This window comes from Natrix helvetica (genome assembly GCF_964273705.1).
Source record: "Natrix helvetica genome assembly, chromosome: 1".
NCBI classification, from domain to species: Eukaryota; Metazoa; Chordata; class Lepidosauria; order Squamata; family Natricidae; genus Natrix; species Natrix helvetica.
Window position 1 is genome coordinate 123,065,083 of NC_138548.1, and position 14,024 is coordinate 123,079,106.

Consider the following 14,024-nt stretch of genomic DNA (forward strand, 5'->3'; position numbering starts at 1 on the left):
TATCTAAACAACTATTTGAAGGGAGGGGGTGTAGCTGAGGGCTGCACTTGACCTTTGAACACAATGACGGGAGATACATTGAGTAAAAATCCATATATCCATGCAGTTTTCTTGGCAATCACATAAAACTGGTTCCCCATTGCCTTCTTTCAGGAAGCATTTTTTGACATCCCAGCTAGCCAAGAGTCCCAGGTGTCACCTCGCAAAAACATTTCTTGACACTAGGGTTCCTTGGTGTCTCCCATCCAAAATGTAACCATGGCTGACTTTGCTTAATTTCTTTTTTTTCCCCCAAAAGAATTATTGGTTTTTACACATATATAGGGAAAGATAAATGGATATACAAAATTTTTTGGCAGCTCCCACATTGGAGTTAGTAACCCATCCAGCATTCACAGTTTTGACAATCTTATTTGCTTAATTTCTGTGCCCAGACAAGATAGATTTCCTTTACTTAGATTTCCTTTACTTTATGTTAAAATGAAACAAAATATGGGCAGCACTTTTCCTTGTTGTTAATCTGACAGCTTTCCATTTCATTCAGTGAAAACTTTGGGGGGATATTGGGGGAAGCACATAAGACTTCAATGTTGCAACAGACTCTCTTACCGTTGAACAACTAAAAGGGAAATAAACCTTTTTTAAAACCTCTGCTTGAAAGCAGACATTTCTTTCCCCTAGACAAGGGGTTCCGAGGTGGGTGAAGGCTGTGATTCCCTGCCAGGATGAGATCAACATTCTTTATGGAACATTATGTAAAATTGTACGTGCTCATCCCTCAGGACTAAAAAGAGTACAGTTAGTTAATACGGGGGTGGTGGAATAAGAAAAGTGAAAAAATATTATCTACAAAGGAAATAATTAGCAATCATAGAAGCTCAGGATTAATTTTATTGATTCCACAGTACTGTTTTGTAACTACTACAAAATAAAATTTTATTCAGCATGATCTTCGTGATTAAAACCTTACCTGTTGTATATTAAAAACAAAAGATCTAAATTTTATTTTATTTTATTTATTATTAAACTTCTATGCCACCCATCTCGCTGTGGCAACTCTAGTCCGCTTACAATTTAAAGGCAATCATACAATTTAAATGATTATTTTTCTTTTTGGAGAAAGATTCACCACTTAGGAGACTAGCTCAAGAATCATGGGAATCTTTTTCTTCTGATCACTCTCCCTATGGAATCTTGTACTTCCTTGTTCCTTATGCTGTAGATCAATGGGTTTAACATGGGGATGACCACTGCATAAAACACAGAAAACATCTTGCCCTGGTCTGGTAGAAAGCTATGGCTGGGCCGCACATATATACAGAAGAGGGTGACATAGAAGATGGAAACAGCAGTGAAGTGGGTGGAACAGGTGGAGAAAGCCTTCCGCTGCCCCTCCGCAGATCGGATCCTCAGGATGGCACAAAGAATATAGATGTAAGAGATGATAATAAAAATGCTGCTGAGAGAGCCATGAGTGAAGGACATGATAAAAAGCACCATCTTGTTGATTTGTGTCTCAGAGCAGGAGAGGGATATGACAGCAGGGATATCACAGAAAAAATGATTGATCTTGGACTTGCAGAAAGTTAATTGAAAAGTCATAACTGTGTGTGTCATGGCATTTAATAGTCCAGCAAAACAAGGTGGAACTAAGAGTAACAGGCAGGTTTTCCTAGACATCATAACAGTATAAAGCAATGGATTAGAAATAGCTACATACCGATCATACGCCATGGAGGCTAAGAGATAACATTCAGCAGCCACGAAAAAGGCAAAAAACCACATTTGTGCTGCACATTCCCTTAAGGAAATGGTTTTGCTTTCTATTACAAAATCTATTAACATCTTTGGGGTGACCACAGAAGAATAGCAAAGGTCAAGTAATGACAGGTTACTAAGGAAGAAGTACATGGGGGTGTGAAGTCGAGAGTCTATCTGGATTAACAGAAACATCCCAAAATTTCCTAGCAAGGTAATGAAATAAATTATCAGGAATAAAATGAAGAGCAAAATCTGCAATTCGGGCGACCCAGCAAATCCAAGCAGAATGAATTCATGCACCAAGGTGCGATTTGTTTTTGCCATCTATCCTTTTCTGCAAATAAATGTAGAAAGGAAGTTCAGCTATAAATGTTTCTCCAAAAACAAAAGTGAAGACAAAACAGACTTCAGTCCCCCATATAGCACACAGTGGTTTTCTCATGCAAAATTTTTTCCCCCCAATTTCAACTCTTACTTAAAAAATGATTTTGTTAAGAATTCAAAGTATATATTTAAATCAGACTACAATACTACTAAACATGCCAATTAACCTTTCCAGATTTTGGTAGTTCTATTGCATGTTTATCTTCCCCTTGTTCTGAAATTGTATCTCATAATCATTTTAGTGTGGTAATACTGCATTATTCCCCCCATCCACGTCAATTATGAAATGATGCATTATTTAGATTCCTTTCTTTCTCATTCCTGACTGTTATCCTAGGCCCTCTTACCTGAGATTAAACTGTATTTTGCTGAGAGAGAAATCCTTAAGCAGTCAGATATGCATGGGCTTCAGAAAAGGACTCCTTACGGTGAATCTCTGGTCTTGCAGCATAGAAAGTCGTCTTTATATTTGCTTGGGTCTTTCAGCTTGCTTGCTGGAGTTTTGGGGGAGTATACTGCCACCATCAGGTGGTAATCAGAATTTTTTTTTTTTTGTTCCAGCGGGTATAAAGATTACTTGCACTGGAAAAATATATGTCAGGTTTCCAAATAGCATTCAGAATTAAATCAGAGTCCAAGGCAAAGCATTCCTCAAAGTTCCAATTTATTAAGAGAGCCATGTTGGCACATCTGGGAAAACCCGAATCTGAAAGCTTCTCGGCTTTTCCCACCCAGTTGAAAGTTCAAGATCTTGCCCTCACACCAGTGGTGGGTTTCAAAAAATTTTTAGAACCTCTTCTGTAGGTGTGGCCTGCTTTGTGAGAGTGGCCTGCCGGCCATGTGACTGGGTGGGCCTGGCCAACTTGTAAAATGTGGTGAAACTCACTTAACAACGCTCTTGCTTAGCAACCAAAATGTTGGCTCAGAAACTCTGGCATTTGAAGCACACAAGTCTTAAAGCTGTCAAGTTGCAAGACCCTTGCACCCTTAACCCCTTAGAAAAAAAACCAGGGGTGTTCAAACTTGACATCTTTAAGACTTGTGGATTTCAACTCCTAGAATTCCTCCTCCAGGCCTGTTGGCTCAGGAACTCTGGCATTGAAGCACACAAGTCTTAAAGCTGTCAAGTTACAAGTCCCTTGTACCCCTAACCCTTTAGAAAAAAACTCCAGGGGTATTCAAACTTGACAGCTTTAAGACTTTTGGACCTCTCACTCTTCATCTTAATGACGGGCGGGAGGAGGGAGATGGAACCGGTTCTAAACGGCACTGTAGATTTGTGGAACCTCTTCTATAGAAAAGGTTAGAACTGGCAGGAACCCACCCCTGCCTCACACTCCCAAGTCCATCACCTGGTCCAATCTTCTACTGCCATGCTGGCATTTCCACCCATCCAGTTCCATTCAGGTGCAGAGGTGCAAAAACAAAGGATGACCTTGTCTTTCTAGAAATAATTTTGTTATGGCTACATATCATCTAACTCTGTACAATCCCCCTCCCATTTTCCCACAATAAAAAATGCATAGAATAATAGAAAGCGTGGCAGGCCAAAGATCCAAAAGAAAAGATGGCTGCAGGCCTGACAATATATTTAATCTGAATATGCTTCAGTTTCTGACTGTTAGTGCATTATTAGCTATCTTTGCAAAATAAACCTGTTCCTTGGAATCTGCAGGACAGGTCAGATCTCCAAGAATCTCATGTTCTTCAGCATTTTCTAAACCCATCTTGAGTGTCTGGCATCTCTTTCCACTTAGGGATCTAAACTGCATTGGAAGATCTTACAGTGGCATATAGAAATGGTAATGAGAGATGGGGAAGAGATTCTGCCTAGAGAAGAGCCAGATAAGAGAGGCCATAGCCTTCAGCTGCATAATGGTTGGAGAAAGAATCTTAGGGACCCCCATCCAAAGTTCTCAGATTGTAAAAGAGATGGCAGGTGATTTGTACTTTCAGATAGCAAAATTATGTTAATGCCATCTTACAAAAAAGTAGAATTTACTTATTTGGAATGACTGTGTTTGGAAAACAATTGGCTCACCTTATACCAAGGGCTTTAAATGAAAACTGAAGAGGAGGAAAACCAATTTTACCTAACCTCAAGCAAAATAGCAATAGCACTTAGACTTATATGCCATTCCATAGTACTTTGCAGCACTCTCAATGGTTTATAAATGTCAGCATATTGCTCGCAACAGTCTGGGCCCTCATTTTACTGATCTCAGAAGGATGGTAGGTTGAATCAACCTTGAGAAGGTCAAGATCAAACTCCTGGCTGTGGGCCGAATTAGCCTGCAATACCGCATTCAAATCATTGTACCACCATGGCTCCATAAACCTCAAGACAACCAATCAAACATTGAGATAAGGACTGGTGAGAAGGAAAGGAAACTCGGATATAAAACATGTAGATATGTACAAAGCAATTTAAAAAGCCAATGCAGTTCTAGACTGTACCGAAAGAGGGATAATATTAGTATATTGTACTGGTTTATATTGCGCTGGTAGGACCACACCTGGAATGCAATGTTTAGTTTTGGTCACCATAATACAAGAAAGATGCTGAGACTCTAGAAAGAGTGTAGAAAAGAGCAACAAAATTATAAGGGGTTTGGAGGCTAAGCCATATGATGAACTGTTGTGGGAACTAGGTATGTCTAGTGTAACAAAGAGAAGGACTAGAGTGACATGATATTCTCTCAGTACTTGAGGAGCTGTCACAGAGGAGAGAGGAGTCAACCTATTCTCGAAAGTACCTGAGGGCAGGACAAGAATGGGTGGAAGCTCATTAAAGGGAGGTTCAAACTAGAATTAAGGAGAAATTTTCTCATAGTAAGAACAATTAATCAATAGAATGACTTATGCTCAATATCTAACCAGTTTCCTTAACTGTAGCTTGAGAAGGGGGCAACTTGACCAAATCTTCATTTCTTTTCCAGGCCATAGCTGAGGCCACCTAACTTAATTTTTCCTACCCAAAGGAAAAAGTTGTGTTCAGTTTTGACTACAAACTCTAACATAAATTATTATTTTCAGGAAATGTGGCCTTTCAGGGGTGATGTTGCTAAGAATGCATCAGACAGTGAGATCTTCCCAACTTCCCTTGCGTAGTTCTGGTTGTAATATCCACTTCCCTCCAGTTCCTAGCAGTAGAAATTGGTGATCAGGTAGTTTACATATTGCTTACCTTTTTTAAACTTATATTTTCTCTTTCCTCCCAGATCCCTCACATAGCATATTGGTAATCATGTCCTTAGCAAGCCTTTCAACTCTGATGGTACGTTAGTATGTTGCATGGAGAATCTGGAAAGGGAGGTCATACTCTTCCCCCAGATATCCATAACATATGTCAATAAGCATGTGGGCAGGTTGTCTGAGCATGGGCTTCTCAGTAAAGCAGAGGAGAGAGCATCACCTATTTTACCAGATCCAATGTAATATGGTAATAGATGTTCCCATGGATTAGAAACTGCAGGTGTATCCACAGGATGGGGCTTCTCAATAAATCAGGAGTATAAAACACCCATCTGTCCTGCAGATCTGGTTGTGACTACTGGTCTCTTCACTTAGTCCCAGGTTCACCTTGTGTTAATGAGCATGTTTGCTATGTGTTTCTTGCATTGACAGAAAAATTCACCAATCAGTGCATCTTAGCTTGCCCCATTTACCAGCCTCGTGAAAAAGCTGGTTGCATAAACAGAACAATTTTTTTTTAGTGTACAGTACTCGATCCATTTTACATCTCTGGATGTATCCTATTGTAATGCTGCTTATAAACCTCTGACAGTTGACTACATACTCTATAAATAAAATGGGTTTGAAGATAGGGCTGTAAGTCCATAATTAGATATAAAAGGTGTTGTAACTGGAGATATTGCCATTTAGTGTTTTATTTATTTATTAATGAGATCTACACTGTCTATGGAGATTCTTAATCATCCAGAACATGGGTATTCCAAAGGTTTTGACCCCCAAAAGGCAAATAGACTTTCTTGGTATTTTCTGCGAAAATGTTTAGCTTCTGAGCCAAGAAGCTTCTTCAGAACCCTTTGGGAGATCTACACGGAGGTCCTCAAACACAAAAATCCATCATCTGATCTAGACGGAATACAATACAATTTATGTTCCTAACAAAAATACCTTGTATTTTCAGATTCCAATCTTCACAAATGTTATTTTAATATAATGGTAAGAATTAAAATGGACTTGTTTGCCCCTGTATATCATATTCCTCTGTGTATGGGACAAGAAGTTTTCCTAGTTGGACTGTGGCTTGTTAGGTGACATTGAGTCAGACTTGACTTCTATTAACTTCATAGAGAAATACTTACCATATTAATTTGACCTTAGAAATAACTTGCAATTCTTCTAATTGACAAACATATACTTTCTTTGATTCCACCAGATTCCATTGTTTTGGTTTTTGTTTTACTTCTGATAACTTTGCCAAGCATAGTAGTTTTTCTGTTCCATCATCCATTTTCATCACACGCCCAAAATATAAGGGCTACTCTTGTTGATCAAGGAAGTAGGCAAATTTTATTTTGTCCAGGATTGACTTTTCCAGCCTCTAATTTGTGAATGGTATGAAATGAATATACAGTATACGGCTACATTTCAGATCACTTTATACTATTCTATTTTGAACATAATTTTGTATCATGTGGAAGTAAGTAAAAGATTAAAGCAATGCATTTCTTTTGCTGAGTAAGAATACTCACAAGCTACTTGAACAATCAATCCAGAGCTCTCCAGAGGCACAAATGAACAGATTCAAATTATATTTGTACAGACACATTGCATGAAGATGTAGCTTTCCATAAAAGCCTCCAAGTGGGAAAGATAAAAAGAAAGACAAGGAAAGTATGGACAGCAGCAAGATAGGTTCACTCAGTTATAGTGATGAAGTCATTGTTGGAAGACATGAAAGAGCAGATTAGGGACAGATCATCATGGAGAAAAACTATCTAAGCAGTTGCTAACAATCAACAATTACTTGATGGTACATAATAAATCAAGAACAGAATCCATTATAGTACATGCCTACTTATTTTGTGTGGAACTTTTTACCTATAGTCAATTTCCTCATTGCTTCTTTTACTTCCTGGTTCCTCAAGCTATAGATCAAAGGGTTCAACATGGGGATCACCACAGTGTAGAACAAGGAGATAATTTTGTCCTCGTCTACCGTTGAGAAGGAGCTGGGTCTCACATAGGTGAAGAAGAGGGTTCCATAAAAGATAGATACTGTTGTGAGATGGGTTGAACAGGTCGAAAAAGCTTTGCGCCTGCCCTCATTGGAGCGGATTCTCAGGATGGCTACAACAATGTAGATATAAGAAACAACAATAATAGAAGTGCTTACAATACCAAAGGTGCAAGATAGACCAAAAAGCACTCCCTTGTTGAGTTGAGTGTCTGAACAGGATAAGGATATGACTGCAGGGATATCACAGAAGAAATGGTTAATTATATTGTCATGGCAGAAGGTCAGCTGAAAAGATAGAGTTGTATGTGTGGTAGCATTCAGCATTCCTACAAGGTAAGGAATGATTGCCAGCCTGGTGCACAATCTCTGTGACATGATGACTGTGTACAAAAGTGGATTGGAAATGGCCTTATATCGATCATATGCCATTACAGCCAAGAGGAAACATTCAGTGGCTAAAAAGAGACAGAAAAACCACATTTGTAGAGCACATCCAATCAGCGAAATATTTCTTTTCTTTACAGCCATGTCTAGTAGGATTTTGGGTGTGACAACAGAAGAGTAACAGAGATCTACAAAAGACAAATTGCTTAGGAAGAAGTACATGGGGGTATGAAGTTGTGAGCTCATCCTGATTAATAGGATCATCCCAGCATTTCCAGTCACTGTGATAATATATACTGTTAGGAAAAAAACAAAGAGTGGGATCTGTAGGTTTGATAAGTCACTAAATCCCAGCAAAATGAACTCATGCACTGTGGTATAATTCTCCATGGCTTCCTGTATTTTGTAGGAAAAAGAAGGAAATATTTATGTTATCAGTATAACTTCCATATCCCTGGATATTGCAAACTAGTAAAGGTAATTTTGTAAATTTTCTCAATTAGAGAAAAACAAATAAAAGCCTCTAGATTCCTGGGCTTTAGGGATGTTGCCTGAATATTTTAGAAAAAGCTCAAGAAAATGGCACCCATTCTTCTGGACACTTGATTTAAAACAGGGGTGTCCAAACTTGGGAACTTTAAGACTTGTGGACTAAGTCCACAAGTCTTAAAGTTCCCAAGTTTGGACACCCCTGATTTAAAACAATAGTTTTCAGACTTTATATATTTTAAGTTCTACTAAGCACACTAACAAAGAACCAGTGTCTCACCAAGAGAGGAAACAAAAACTGAATCAAACAAAAATCTAAGGCTACATATAGATTTACAGGTTGATATTTATCCATTTCCATAGTTTGAAGGATATAAAATTGCAATAATTGATAGACAATATTGTTATAATACCCCAATTGAGATCTAATTAGAATGAAGCCATGTCGACCTAAGCCTCAGTCAAGAGATACATGCAAATAATGAAAGTTAACTAGGATTGAAGCAGTTGTTTTTCTGTTGAGCATTCTCTAACTAAACCCCAAGAAATATATCCAAAAAAATGAGAGCAAATTAGGACTGAAACGTTTGCCACAGGGTAGTAGCGTTCCCCCAAGTCCCTCCCCCATAATAAAACTCATATTATATCTAACCCAAAATTTCAGAGCAGCCTCTGGCTATAGAAAATCCTCTGGTCAGATGCCTTATTCCTTTAACTCTCATCATGTATAAATGCAAACATATACATTTATTCTATAGATCACCAGTAGCAATCTTTTTCAGAGCGCCTAGAAAGAAGGCGATGGCAAATGATTTCCTTGCCAAGAAAACTGCATGGACTGTCCTTGTAATGGCCAAGAATCGTGAGTGACATGAAGAACTGTAACAGCAGCATATATGGGTATTCTTGCTACTACAACATGCCCTAGATTTATTTCAGGTACAAACTACATATGATGTTAAATGAATCACAGGACATTCTGGGATTTTGACAGTGTTTGAGAAGGCTAAGCCAAATCTTTAAGGAACGGTGTTTAACTTTTTCTTCACCCATAGTTTCCTGAAAACCGCTATTAATAAAAATATTCTTAAAGGTGCTTATTGATTTTTGTTGTTAGTTGCAAAGTCGTGTCCAATCCATCGCAACCCCATGGACAACGTTCCTCCAGGCCCTCCTGTCCTCCACCATCCTCTGGAGTCCATTTAAGCTCACGCCTACTGCTTCGGTGACTCCATCCAGCCACCTCATTCTCTGTCATCCCCTTCTTCTTTTAGCCTCAATCTTTCCCAATAGAATGGTGCCTATTGTAGTTTACTACAATAAGTTGTAGTTCACTACAATAATTAGAGGACTCATTGGAAAAGACCCTGATGTTGGAAAAACTGAAGGTAAAAGGAGAATAAGAGAGCAGCAGATGAGATAGTTAGATAGTATGTTTAACACAATGAACATGAATTTGAGTAAACTGCGGGAGACAATGGAGGACAGAGTCTGGTGTATAATGAAGAGTCAGACACAACCTAGCAACTCAACAACTAGAATAATTGCAACACCAAAGGAAGATGTTTGTAAAAAGCAAAGGAGAAAGGTTAAGAATTTCACTTTCACAATATGGAGCAGTAAGTACAGTTCAGATGTACCTAGCCCGTAAATAGCTAGAAGCATCTAGCGAGTGCTTTATTTGCAATATTGAAAGTAGGTGATGCATCCAAAATGAACACCTGGGGTTGCTGGCAACACCATTTTATTTTTCAGACTCTAAACTAAAATTTAAATGGGAGGAAAACAAATAGAAATGCATCAAGAGAAATGGTAAATTATGTTGCTGCAATCCTACTCGCCTCTGGGATAAAAACAGTACACATTTTTAAAACTTGGTTTTGAACCGAGATAGAAAGGAAGATAGAAAACCAAGATGTTTCACCTTTCTTTTCCAATTCATCTCATCTAATGGCAGAGGGCAGTGATGGGATTATTAAGGTAGAATCTTGGAATAGTTAAATAAATGCTGTTTTTAACCTACCCGTTCTCTTGGGCTCTTCTACTTCTTTTTCCTCTTCCAGTTACTTTGAAATTCTTGTTTCACATTGCTGAGGAGGACACATTTGCTTATTTATTGTCAAAGAAGCAATTTATGATTATATAAATGCAGGAAATGCCTGAAAGAGGCCATCATGAAGGTGACCTGGGTTGACTCTTGTACTCTTCCACTGCAATGGCCATATTGAAAGAGACTTTATATACTGAGCAACTGGACCTAGGGATTTTGACCTCCCAATGGAATGGACCTCTCATGGCAATTACAATTACCTTAATAGTTTTAATGGTAGAAATTATTTCCACTGCAGTGTCATTTGAAGATTCACCTTCTACAGAAGAATATTGTGTAAGATGTTGGTGCATGAATGGAGATGATGGCATATTGACCCATCAGAATTCTTCAGGATGAAGATCCTGTTAGTTTAAAAAATCCTAGATTCCCTGATCAAGAGGAAAAGGTCCACCTAGAAAATAAGCAAATGTTCTCCCCCAAGGCTTAGAAAAATTGCTTTCAATGCTGTGGCTGTATATAAGTGAACTGAAATGGTATAGGGTTTCCTGCCTAGGCAGGGGGTTGGACTAGAAGGCCTCCAAGGTCCCTTCCAACTCTACTATTGTATTATTGTATTATTGTATTAAGTGAACTTCACCCTGCCCCCAGGTCTACCAAGGAACTCATCAAGTTCTTGTGACATCCTAGGGCAGTGATGGCGAACCTTTTTTGGCTGGCGTGCCACAAGTGAGGGGAGCACAGGGGGGGTCGAGTGCGGGCGTGCCGCACCCACAATGCAATGCGTGACCCCCCCCCAGTGCGCATGCGTGCAAAACGTGCGACCCCCCCCATTTTTACATGCTTTTTTCGCCCTCCCCATGCTCCAGGGGCTTTATAGGAGCCTGGGGAGGGCGAAAAGAGCTCTCAGGAGGCTTCAGGGACTGAAGTGACTTCCGGGTTGCTCGGAGGGTCGTTTTAAGTGCTCCGAAGGCATCAGGGAAGCCTCGGACCATCCCTGAAGCCTTCGGAATGCTTAAAACCACCCTCCGAGCAACCCGGAAGTCACTTCAGGGACCGTCCCTGAAGCCTCCAGGGGGGTGGGGGAGGCTCTTTTCACCCTCCCCAGGCTCCTATAAAGCCTCTGGAGCCTGGGGAAGGTGAAAAATAGCTTTTAAAAAGGTGAACTCAGCTGGCCAGCGCACACATGCGTAATGGCCAGCTGACAGGGCAGCGCCTCGCGTGCCCTGACAAATGGCTCCGCGTGCCACTTGTGGCACGCGTGCCATAGGTTCGCCATCACTGTCCTAGGGTTTCACAGTACACAATTTGGAAAACCCCAACCTTGTTAATTAAGTTCTGTTTTCCTATAACATCTCATAGGTTATAATGGGTGGGGTAATATAATGCACTGAAGTGATTTCCCCTCTAGTGAGTTATAACACCCTCTCATAACAAATCATCATTATTAAAATGATGTAAATTATTTCTCAATTACTATTATTTTGGCACCAATCAACAATGCTTTATGTTAGTAGTGCATATATAACCTAAGCCAAACAAGCAGTAAGTCACACTAAGAAAAAAAGAAACATACGTCTTGGTATGCTTTATAAATCAGTTTTAACCTCCATGGGTTTTGAAGTCAGGCTTCATAAATTATACAGCAGCCATAGGTAGGGGGCCCTTTGCAGTGGTGAAATTCATTTTTTTTTACTACTGGTTCTGTGGGCGTGCTGTGGCTTGGTGGGTGTGGTGTGGCTTGGTGGGCGTGGCAGGGGAAGGATATTGCAAAATCTACATTCCCACCCCACTCTGGGGCCAGCCAGAGGTGGCATTTGTCGGTTCTCCAAACTACTCAAAATTTCCACTACCGGTTCTCCAGAACCTGTCAGAACCTGCTGGATTTCATCCCTGGTCCTTTGCATAGCTTTAGGTTGCAGTGACGTGCGGTGAGGGTTATGGCTGGGGAGGCTGGTGACGTCATCAGGAAGGCGGGGAATGGGACCACCTGTGCAGCACACGTGGTCTCATTCTCCGCCTTCCTGAGTGAACATTAAGGGGACCGCGGCGTAGCATTGCTTCCTCCACCGGCACCAGTCCCTTCCGCCCCCCACTCCTTCAAGGTCTCCCACCAACCCAAAGCCCGATCCCCAGCTCCCTCGGGCAAGGTTTGAGCGGGGTGAATGGGAAAGCAACGAAAGGGGCTGCGCTTTCACCCCGCTCAAGCCTTGCTGCCTGCAGCCACCGCCCGCCCTCGCTGCCCCTTTCGTTGCTTGCCCGCCCGCCTCTAAGGCACGCCAAAGCCTCCTTCATCCCCCCCAGCGCGCGCCCTTTTTATTTCCCGCAACACCCCCCCCCATTTCGGGAAAGCTTTCCCCATTGCCTGGGGGGTGAGGGGGGCGGCTCCTCTCCCCCCACTCCCTCCGTCCCTGCCTCTCTCCTCAGCCCCAAAGCTCCATCCGCGCGACTCACTTCCAAGGCGGTGGCTGCTCCATCCCGCTCTGGCTCTGGAAGTGACCGAAGATCAAGCTGCGTCGCTCGCTCGCTCGCCGGACTGCTTCGGCGCCATTCTGGCTACCTCCGTCCATCCGCGCCCGGGAGCTGCGGAGGCAGAAATGTTGTCGGCCTCCCGATGATGAAAGCAAGCGACTGGGTTCGTCATCCGGAAGCGCCGACAACATTTCTGCCTCCGCAGCTCCCGGGCACGGCCGGACGGATGTATATAATATTATATATATATAGTATATAATATTATATACTATTATTCCATGAAGAGAGGTGAGGCCCTGCCTCCCTTGCCTCCACTGACCGCACGTCACTGTTAGGTTGTATGTCAGTGTCTCCTGTTCCCTGATTGGGGGACCTTTATCTTAGTCACTCATGTCCCTGTGACCTACAGGATGGGCTATTGCACGGGGTATTGCTCTATGTGGGGCTGCTCTTGAAGACTATTTGGAAGTTGCAACTGATTCAGAATGTGGCATATGGGCAGTTTCTGGTGCTAGTTATTTGGCACATGCGACACCTCTGCTCTGCAAGCCGCATTGGCTTCCGTTTGTTTCATAGTGCAATTCAAGGTTTAAAGTTTTCATGGCTTACTTATAGGATTGTCTCTCTCCAATTGTTTCTACATCCTATGTCAGTTTGGCCTAGTGGTTAAAGCACCAAGCTGGAAACCAGTACACCATGTATCTGACTCCTGTCTTAGGCATGAAAATCTGGCTGGGTGCCTTTGGACCAGTCATTCTTCTCTTAGCCCCACTCACTTCACAAAGGTTTTGTTGTGGGGACAATAGGAGGAGGAAGGAATAGTAAGTACATTGCCTTGAAGTTGTTTTTAAAAAATAAAATAAAATAAATATTTTTTTATTATTAAAAAATAGCATACCAAGCTGTAGGTTTCTTTTTTAAAATAATTTTTTTAATTTATTTTTTAATAATGGGATTAAAACAAATCTTTAAAAAAAGCATCCTCATGTTCAGTGTGATGTCAGAGCAGGATGGAGATACAACTGCAGGGATGTCACAGAAGAAATGCTTGATCTATTCCAGTCTCACTGGAAAGATAATAGTATTTGTATTGTGGCATTTAGCACTAGAAAGAAATAGGATATAATTACCAAGAGAGTAAAAACACTTTCTGAGCCTCAATTTCCACCAGTTCCCATTTACCTAAACCATCATTAGGCTGACCATTCACCCAATTTAAATTGCTTCTTGTCTAATTCTTCATAACTTGGGAGTTCTTGAATAATGTAGTATAAT

The 14,024-nt window shown here is 40.9% G+C and overlaps 2 protein-coding genes and 1 long non-coding RNA gene across 3 annotated transcripts in view; all 3 read right to left on the minus strand.

Moving 5' to 3' along the window:
- LOC309384881 overlaps positions 1–14,024 on the minus strand; it is a 435,034-nt gene that overhangs the window by 275,349 nt on the left and 145,661 nt on the right. The gene's annotated exons all lie outside the window — the stretch shown is intronic.
- LOC309384877 (olfactory receptor 5G9-like) lies at positions 953–2,584 on the minus strand. The gene is made up of 2 exons (XM_081938721.1): positions 2,493–2,584; positions 953–2,095 (listed from the first exon to the last, which is right to left on the minus strand). The coding sequence occupies exon 2, from the start codon at positions 2,083–2,085 to the stop codon at positions 1,153–1,155; it is 933 nt and encodes a 310-aa protein (XP_081794847.1). The 5' UTR covers positions 2,086–2,095; positions 2,493–2,584; the 3' UTR covers positions 953–1,152.
- On the minus strand, positions 7,193–8,128 carry LOC309384869 (olfactory receptor 5G9-like; the record flags this gene model as incomplete). The annotated part of the gene is made up of 1 exon (XM_081938712.1): positions 7,193–8,128. One exon carries the CDS (start codon positions 8,126–8,128, stop codon positions 7,193–7,195), a length of 936 nt encoding a protein of 311 aa, XP_081794838.1.

Bases quoted from the DNA above. Each gene is read 5' to 3' on its own strand.
- LOC309384877 (XM_081938721.1), bottom strand. From the start codon at position 2,085: ATGGCAAAAACAAATCGCACCTTGGTGCATGAATTCATTCTGCTTGGA.